A 9,397-nucleotide genomic window follows, 5' to 3' on the forward strand; every position below is an offset into this window, starting at 1 on the left:
TTTTCTGTAGTGGCAGGCCCATCTGATATCGGCCCCTTCCCATACAACATGGGAAATGGCCATTAATTGTTAATATTAAGAACTCAATTGGTCCTCCAGCAGGTGACAGATCTGCCACCCTTGCCATTGCTTGGAGAGTAACATGGTAATGGGGGAATGTTGGAACCCTGATGCCTTTCTATGTCATTTTCCAAACTACTCATTGCCACCAACTCATTACTGACAGATCCAGAAATTTCTAGCCCATGGTACAAAGCGCAATTAGGTTTAGTGTTATTTCTTTTCATAACTCCAAAATATGTTAATGGCAAATAGAGTGAAAAATGTATTGAGAACAGTCTAAAGAATTGATTTTTGGAAATTAAAATGTGATTTAAGCACAAATTATAGCTTTACAAACATTTCTATACCCTTAAGGCTGAAGAAAACTAATTCAGTTTGAAGTGTACAATAATGATTCACCTAAACGGCTTTCATGAGCGGAAGAACTCATGTGATATGGAATGTTTTTCAGTAAATGCCTTATACATCATTTTAACTGCACCCTCAAGTTAGTAAAATGTAACACCAGTCAATATTGTTGATTTCTTTTTGTCAGATAATCTACATGGGCTGGGTAGAAGACCAGGAGCCAGACTCATTGCAAGATAAACTGTATACACCAAAGTATTTAGCTGTGAGAGGCTCTTGCCTCTACAAATTTACAGCGCCTCCGGTATGTAATATTGTTCAGTTTTGACTTCAGCATATATTTTTAACTTAATATGCAGTTGAAAATATGTAGCCAATGTGTTTTATTGAGTATGATGAGGAGTATACTGACACACGCAGTATAATGTGAATTCAATGTTATGACCTGCATTTATACATTTTATCCTTTGAGTCGTGAAAGAGAAATAATTTATTTACCTTTTAAGAAGTCTAGGCTAAGTGTAATTCTAATGCAGATGTAAATTGAGGCATGTCGTTATTCCAAGAGCATATAATCAATCAAAAATGTATAACATAAATCAATGCAAATTTTACTGTTAGATAAATTGATCAAAGACTAAAGAGTGCTAATGATCTTGTTGCTAATTATTGTTGCTGCTGAGCTTGCTACTGTAGTCAGAAGTATTGAAAAACTGAATACAACTACAGTGTAATCGCTAGACATGTTCTTTGAACACTATTGTTTCATTAACAGAACAACTGCCTAGCCTTGCTCATGAAAGCCTATTGCTGTGCTTCAATGTCCATTTGGCCCCTTGTGAATAACAATCTCTTATTTTTTTCTAAAAAGAACTTCCCTGTCATTAAGATTTTAATTGTTACATACTCAATCCTTATGTTGTTTCTAAAATAGAAGGGCAAATTGCAGCAAAGTGAGCACAGATGCAATCAAGAAACTTTCCAACGTTTTGTATCTGCTTTGATGAAAAACACCTCAAAATGCAAGATTTTCCTTCAGGGGAGTGGTATGGAATTGAGCTTGTTAATCCTAGAAATTGAGTATTGTTATTCATGGAGGAGAGCTCATGTTTGAGGGAGTGTGGGTCGGAGCCTACCTCAATTGTCTGGGACTTTGCACCATTGTTCTTACAAGATTTTAGGCCAACTAATCCTTCATGCTCTTCACCATACTATAACCCCTTATAATCTCCATGCCAAACCCATGACCATTTATCCAGCATCCAGTGTGAGAAAACCTCAAAAGTCATATGGAGATGAAAATCTAATAAAGTCCACTGATGAAAACAAAAATGTTTTTAAATTTTCTCCAGGAGTTAACCTCTTTAATGAATTTTATCCATCAATAGGTTTTTAAGTTGATAATCAGACTGGTACCCTGTACCAACATTCCTTCTAAGTTGTGCGAATTCACGCATGATCAGTCGTGCCAGTCTCTGTGTATGGTAATTAGAATCAGCACACTGATCACAGCATTGGCTTCTGGTTCTACATGTTGTTGCTACACACAGACATGGGAGACTGACACAGCCAGAAAGAAAATTAGAGGGAGATCATTTTCACTTTTGAAACTCAGTCAGCATTCATTATAAATGACCCTTACTTTAAAGGTTAAGAACAAACTCTATTGAAGCTGGTTAAGCAGATGCTATAGTGCTGGATTATGAATCAAAACAGCCCAGCAGAGGTATTTCTTCAACAATTACTGACAATTTTGTTTTAGCACAAGAGCCTATTGTGGTGCAGTGTTAGTACCCCTACCTCTGAGCCAGGTTCAAATCCACCTGCTCCAGAGGTGTGTAACAACATCTCTGAACAGATTGTTTAGAAAATTGAAGAGCAGGATATTTAAAGACCAGTCCAATCATGACAATTAAACAAAACGGATCTTTCTTACCGGGAAATTTCCTCAATATATTGGTGACTCCTAAACTGCAGTTCAAGACTATTACAATGGAGGCTATTTGAGTTCAACAGCCTTTCTTCTATGGCTTTGTAAATACCTTGCATGTAGAGTCATTTACAGCATGTAAGAAACCCATTCAATTCATTAAGCCCAGTCTGCAGATTAATCCCCATAGGCCTCCAGGTTTATTTCCTTCAAGTTCCCATCCAGTTTCCTTTTGGAATCATTGATTGCTTTCTAGTATTTTCAGATCAACCTGTTCAAATATTACATACCTCTGTAGCAGGTGGAACTTGAACCCAGGCCTCCTGGCTCAGAGGTGGGGACACTGCTTTTGTTACTTTCTAAGTTATGGTTGTTTCACGTTGCATTGACGATAACTTCTTTTTAGTTATAAATGAAATAAAATCTCCTGTACCCCATTCTTCATTTTGTTGCTCCTTCATGCTGCCAAACTAATGAGTTGTAAACATCTTCTGAAATAACAGCATATGAACAAAAGTTACCATTTAAATGAAGCACATTATTAATCCACCCTGTCAGGAATAATTCAAAATATAATTAGAATAACTTGATTGATGAACTAATAATGATCCAGATTTTGTTAAAAATTAGTAAGCAAAAATGAATGCCAGATAATTTTGTCTTGGTCTTTTGACATGGTCTTCAATTCTATAGTTTATTAGCTGCTTCATTAGAAAAAGAAATAAAATTGTTCATGATCTTTCCTCCCACAAAAATAATCTTTTTATTTAACTATTTCTAATGTACTTTAATTTTATTTTCACGTTTGCTGCACTAAAAGTTAAAGGAAGGTATGCCAGTTCTGGGAAAAGAAGTGCTTCTCCAGTTCTCCTGCTAACTATACGTAGCTTTACATAGATTTTTTTACATTCATGATTTACTTAGATGTTTTGCATAAAGTGCCTTCAAGTTAAAAATTACCGCAGATGCTGGAATTTTTGAAATAAAGGAACTTTAAAGAAACATGACTGGAGCAGGAATATTGATGTTGAGGTTCAAAGTTCATTCATTGGATTGGAACTGAAACAGTGTGAATAGTTGTGATGCAACCAGGAATGGATCTGTCAAGGTATAGGTTCAGTATGTTAGCTTGGATGACCAAAGTCACAATTTGATATTTCCTAATAATCCACTTGTGGAAGAAGTTACCACAAATCCCTTGGCCTGCCATCAAATAGTTGAGAGTTCTATAAATTTTCTGTGCAAGATTAAAACCTCGGACTTCAGCACATGGGTAACTTATCATGTTGCAGTTTGTGATTGTGGGATATTGCAAGATCTTAGCATGTTACATTGCCTTTTCTGCTGTGAAGATATAAATAAAGTTAGTTCAAAATTAGCTGCCTGATGTGAGTCCACATCTTAATCAGTGCAATACATATAAGAAAGATGGTGATGATGCTGGGATGAAACTTATTTCATTTGGAAAATTGAGAACTGAAGAACATTGGAACACATTTTTGGAATCCTTAAAATGGATCTTGATAACTGTTGAGCAGTTTGGAAGATTGTTCTGTTTGCACCTTGTGTACAAGTACACATTGAGTCAGCACAACAGATAATTGAAAGAAAATGGCACTGAAGGCATATTTCGGAACAACAGATTTCAACTGTGAGAAAGTGGACTGGTATCATGTGTTTTATTAACTTGCAGAATGAAGGCTTTACTGACTGGCCAGCATTTATTACCAGTCCCTAACTAAGCTTAAAAAGTTAGTAGTGAGCTGCTTTCTTCTACCCTTGCAGTCCACAATACTCTAATGGAGGGAGTTGCAGGATTTTGACCCAGCATAATAAAGGAAAGCTAACATATTTAGAGGTCAAGATGATAAGTGATCTGGAGGGGAACTTGCAGGCAATAGTGTCTCATGTATCTGCTGCCTTTGTCCTTCCAGATGGAAGTTGCTGAGAGTTTGGAACATGGTGTCCAAGGATCTTTGGTGGATCTTTGGTGAATTTCTGCAGTGCATCTTGTAGATAGTACACATTGCTGCTACTGAGTATTGCTGATGGAAGGAGTGGATATTTGTTGATGTGATACTGATCAAGCAGGTTCCTTTGTACTGAATGATGTCAAGCTTCTTGAATGTTGTTGGAGCTGTACCCATCTAGGCAAGTGGGGAATATTCCTTCAAACTCCTGGCTTGTGCTATGTAGATGATGGAAGGCTTTGGAGAGTCAGGAGGTGAGTTACTCGCTGCAGTATTCCTAGCCACTGACCTACTCTTATAGTTACTGTAATTATATATTAAATCCTGTTGAGTTTCTGGTCGATAGTAACCCCTAGGAGATTGATAGTGGGAGATTCAGTGATGGTAATGCCACTGAGTGTCAAGGAGCAGTGGTTAGGTTGTCTCTTATTGAAGATGGCCATTGCCTGACATTTGTGTGATGGGATGTGACTTACCACTTGCAAGCCTTGTTGCATTTGGACATGGACTGCTTCAGTATCTGAAGAGTCGTGAGGAACGCTGAATATTGAAAAGTCATCAGCAATCATTCCCACTTGTGATGTTGTAATGGAGGGAATGACGTTGATGAAGCAGCTAGAAATTATTGGGTCTTGGACACTACCCTATGGAACTCCTGTAAAGATGTTCTGGAGCTGAGATGACTAACGTCCAATAGCTACAATCATCTTCCTTTGTGCTAGGTTTGACTGCCATTCCAACTCTCCATGTGGTGAATTTTCCCTTCCAACCCAATGGTTTTCATAAGACTTCTTCATGCCCCACTTGGTCAAATGTGGTTTTGATATTAAAAGCTGTCACTCTCACCTCACCTCTACAATTTGTCCATGTTTGAAGCAAAGCTATAATGAGGTCAGGAGCTGTGTGATCCTGGAAGAACCTAAATTGGGCATCATTGAGAAAGTTGTTGCTGAGCAGATGCTACTTGAAAGCATTATTGATGATACCTTAGATCACTTTACTGATGCTCGAGAGTATAGTGATTGGCTGGTAATTGGATTTGTCCTGCTTTTTGTGTAAAGGATGTACCTGGAAAATTTTCCACATTGTCAGTTAGATGTCAGTATTGTATCGGTATTGGAACAGGACAAATAAAAGTTTTCATATTTAGCTGAAAGTGAGTAAAATAGGAGATGAGGATAAAGTAGATGATTTCTCGTCATAATAGGAGTGGTAATTTTGATGGAGTTTTCAATCAATGCTGATTTAAACACCCCAGTTCTGTTAAATATGCTGATGTTCATGAAACGCTGCGCATTTATTATGGCACAATAATAAAACTGCACTGAGAGTTATTTTCCAAGAAAGAAAAAGGTTGCAAAGTAACACTATTGCAGATCTTACTGGATTTTTAAAAAAATCTCTCGTCACTGTAGGTAAGGCATAAGTTTAAAATCAGCCTTGGGGACACCTTCCTGTAAAATTCCTATAGTTCACATTGTTTGAGCAAAGGCAATAATTTGACATGGAAGATGACCTCCAATGAAGATGCAGCCATATAAATGACAGAAAGAAATAGTTGTAATGATATCCTCTCATTATATCCTTTTTATTTTGTACTGAACAAACCTCTTGTTCTGTGAGAATGTAGTGATGATAGGTCAAATAATTGTAAACATTGCTAGGTGTCACCATTCAGTTAGTCTTTGTAATAAATCTAGGGCATATTGCAAGTTTTTTAACTGGTCCCTCAGGACAGCTTTGGGGCCATGAAAGAGCAGTTCAAAAGATTGCTGACAGGAACTGAAGGTTGGTGAGTTGGAGAAAGAAACAGAGGTAGAGTCAAACTCTATATTAGTCAATGATGCTGTTAACCGGGCTGCTAAAGCCAACTGAACAACACAAGCTCTGTATCATTGCAGTGCTCAGTGAATTCATACAGCAGGTAAATAGCTCCGGGTTTCAGGGCCAGGAATGTTCTGGAAGCTGTGCAGACTGGGAAGAATCTTTGTTCCATTAATAAGTCTGAGAGTTGAGGATTGAAAAGCCACAAGATGTATTTGTTTGTTACAGTTGAGCAAACTCAGAGCTCAGGGAGAACTGAGGGTAGTTTTGAATATGAAGTTAGCTGTCTGTGAAAAGTTGGAGTTGCGTCTCTGCAAAAGTACTGGAGTGCAACTTTGAGTTCATGGTGCATCAACCCAGGGTAGGGAAGCGATGGACCGGGATAGGAGCAGTTATTAAGACAGCGCATCTTGGATAGCTTTTGAGAGGTGGTCTCAATCCCAGTTTGGCAAGTGTGTAAAAATGTGATCTCTTGTGAATATTAATGAAATTTGGTGACCAGCTGTGTCATTAATTTCTGAGAGCAGTTTCTGAGATATCTATGGGATCTGTCTTAATTGCATTTGATATTTTTACATGTGCTGTGTGGGGGTGATCAATCACAGTATATTACTTATATTGATTACTTGTTAATTCTGGGAATTAGAAATGCATTGTTCATGTTTTGTGGATTCTACTACTGTTCTAAATTATAGAGCAGAGTCTTGTATTTTTTATTCAAATCATACTTTATTCTCTTACTAAGTCTTTTGAATCTTATTTTTATACATCTACCCAGTTAGGGATAAATGTGCCGACTTGGTCTGAGATCATAACTTGGAGGAGTGTTTTTTCCAGTGAGAGTTGTGGCAACCCACTGGCCATGGACCCATCTTTTTGCACCCAAACCTTCATTATTCACCTCGTCAATTGTGTATTTAAGCACCACATTGACCATCTCATTAATTGCACAGCATAAGAAATGGATGTGCTCACCGCTGCTTGGACTATCCGCATTCACACTGCCGGTGCCATATTCAAACCTGGGGAGTGAGATAGAACAAAGAAAATTACAGCACAGTAACAGGCCCTTCAACCCTCAAAGCCTGCGCTGATCCAAATCCTCAATCTAAACCTGTCGCCTATTTTCTATGGATCTATATCCCTCTGCTCCCTGTCCATTCATGTGTCTGTCTAGATACATCTTAAATGATACTATCGTGCTCGCCTCTACCATCTCCGCTGGCAACACATTCCAGGCACCCACCACCCTCTGCATAAAGAGTTTTCCAAGCATATCTCCCTTAAATTTTTCCCCTCTTATCTTGAACTTGTGACCATTAGTAACTGAGTCTCTGACTCAGGGTGGATAGCAAAAAGCTTTTTCCCAATCTATACCTCTCATGATTTTGTAGACCTCAATCAGGTTCCCCCCCCCGCCCCAATCTAATGAAAATAATCCTAATTTACTCAACCTCTCTTCATAGCTAGCACCTTCCATACCAGGCAACATCCTAGTGAACTTCCTCTGCACCCTCTCCAAAGCATCCACATCCTTTTGGTAATGTGGTGACCAGAACTTACGCAGTATCCCAAATGTGACTCAGCCAAAGTCCTATACTCAGCCAAAGTTGGGTGGCACGGTGGCACAGTGGTTAGCACTGCTGCCTCACAGCGCCAGAGACCCAGGTTCAATTCCTGCCTCAGGCGACTGACTGTGTGGAGTTTGCACGTTCTCTCCGTGTCTGCGTGGGTTTTCTCCGGGCCCTCCAGTTTCCTCCCACAGTCCAAAGATGTGCAGGTCAGGTGAATTGGCCATGCTAAATTGTCCGTAGTGTTAGGTAAGGGGTAAATGTAGGGGTATGGGTGGGTTGCGCTTCTGAGGGGCGGTGTGGACTTGTTGGGACGAAGGGCCTGTTTCCACACTGTAAAGTAATCTAATCTAATCTAATGCCATCTTGACCACTCTATCGACCTGCATTGCCACCTTCAGGGTATAATGGCCCTGAACAAACAGATCTTTCTGTATATCAACTTTCCCCAGGGCTTTTCCATTTACTGCATAGTTCGGTCTTGAATTGGATCCATGCATCACCACACATTTTCCCAGATTGAACTCTATCTGCCATTTCTCTGCCCAATTCTCTAACCTATCAATATTCTGCTGCATTCTCTGACAGTCCCCTTCACAATCTGCTACTCCATCAATCTTCATGTTATCTGCAAACTTGCTAATCAGACCACCTAGACCTTCCTTCAAATCATTTATGCATGTCACAAACAATAGTGGTCCCAGCATGGATCATTTTGGAGCACCACTGGTCACAGGTCTCCATTTTAAGAAACCCCCTTCCACTACTACCCGTCTCCTGTTGCCCAGCCAGTTCTCTATCCATCAAGCTAGTACACCCTGGACCCCGTGCGACTTCACTTTATCCATCAGCCTATCATGGGTAACCTTATCAAACACCTTACTGAAGTGCATGTATATGACATCTACAGCCCTTCCCTCATCAATCAACTTTTTCACTTAGAGTCATAGAGATGTACAGCATGGAAACTGACCCTTCAATCCAACCCGTCCATGCCGACCAAATATCCCAACCCAATCTAGTCCTATCTGCCAGCACCCGGCCCATATCCCTCCAAACCTTTCCAATTCATATATCAATCCAAATGCCTCTTAAATGTTGCAATTGTACCAGCCTCCACCACATCCTCTGGCAGCTCATTCCATACACGTACCACCCTTTGCATGAAAACATTGCCCCTTAGGTCTCTTTTATATTTTTCCCCTCTCACCTTAAATCTATGCCCTTTAGTTCTGGACTCCCTGACCCCAGGGAAAAGATTGTGTCTATTTATCCGATCCATGCCCCTCATAATTTTGTAAACCTCTATAAGTTCACCTCTCAGCCTCCGACGCTCCAGGGAATACAGCCCCAGCCTGTTCAGCCTCTCCCTGCAGCTCAGATCCTCCAACCCTAGCAACATCCTTGTAAATCTTTTCTGAACCCTTTCAAGTTTTACAACATCTTTCCAATAGAAAGGAGACCAAAATTGCATGCAATTTTCCAAAAGTGGCCTAACCAATGATCTGTACAGCAGCAACATGACCTCCCAACTCCTGTACTCAATACTCTGACCAATAAAGAAAAGCATACTAAATGCCTTCTTCACAATCCTATCTACCTGCAACTCCACTTTCAAGGAGCTATGAACCTGCACTCCAAAGTGTCTGTTCAGCAACACTCCCTAGGACCTTACCATTAAGTGTATAAGT

At 39.7% G+C, this 9,397-nt stretch overlaps 1 protein-coding gene across 6 annotated transcripts in view; it reads left to right on the top strand.

Moving 5' to 3' along the window:
* The window catches only part of sntg1 (syntrophin, gamma 1), a 517,427-nt gene that overhangs the window by 456,982 nt on the left and 51,048 nt on the right, over positions 1-9,397 (top strand). For all 6 annotated transcript variants that reach the window (XR_006311406.1, XM_043688307.1, XM_043688306.1 and 3 more), the window contains one exon: positions 599-715. Coding sequence is in view for 5 of the 6 variants with exons in the window: in XM_043688307.1 (XP_043544242.1) it covers positions 599-715 (117 nt within the window). In the remaining variant the exon portion in view is untranslated. The remainder of the gene's footprint in view (positions 1-598; positions 716-9,397) is intronic.

This window comes from Chiloscyllium plagiosum, chromosome 4 (genome assembly GCF_004010195.1).
Source record: "Chiloscyllium plagiosum isolate BGI_BamShark_2017 chromosome 4, ASM401019v2, whole genome shotgun sequence".
NCBI lineage: Eukaryota > Metazoa > Chordata > Chondrichthyes > Orectolobiformes > Hemiscylliidae > Chiloscyllium > Chiloscyllium plagiosum.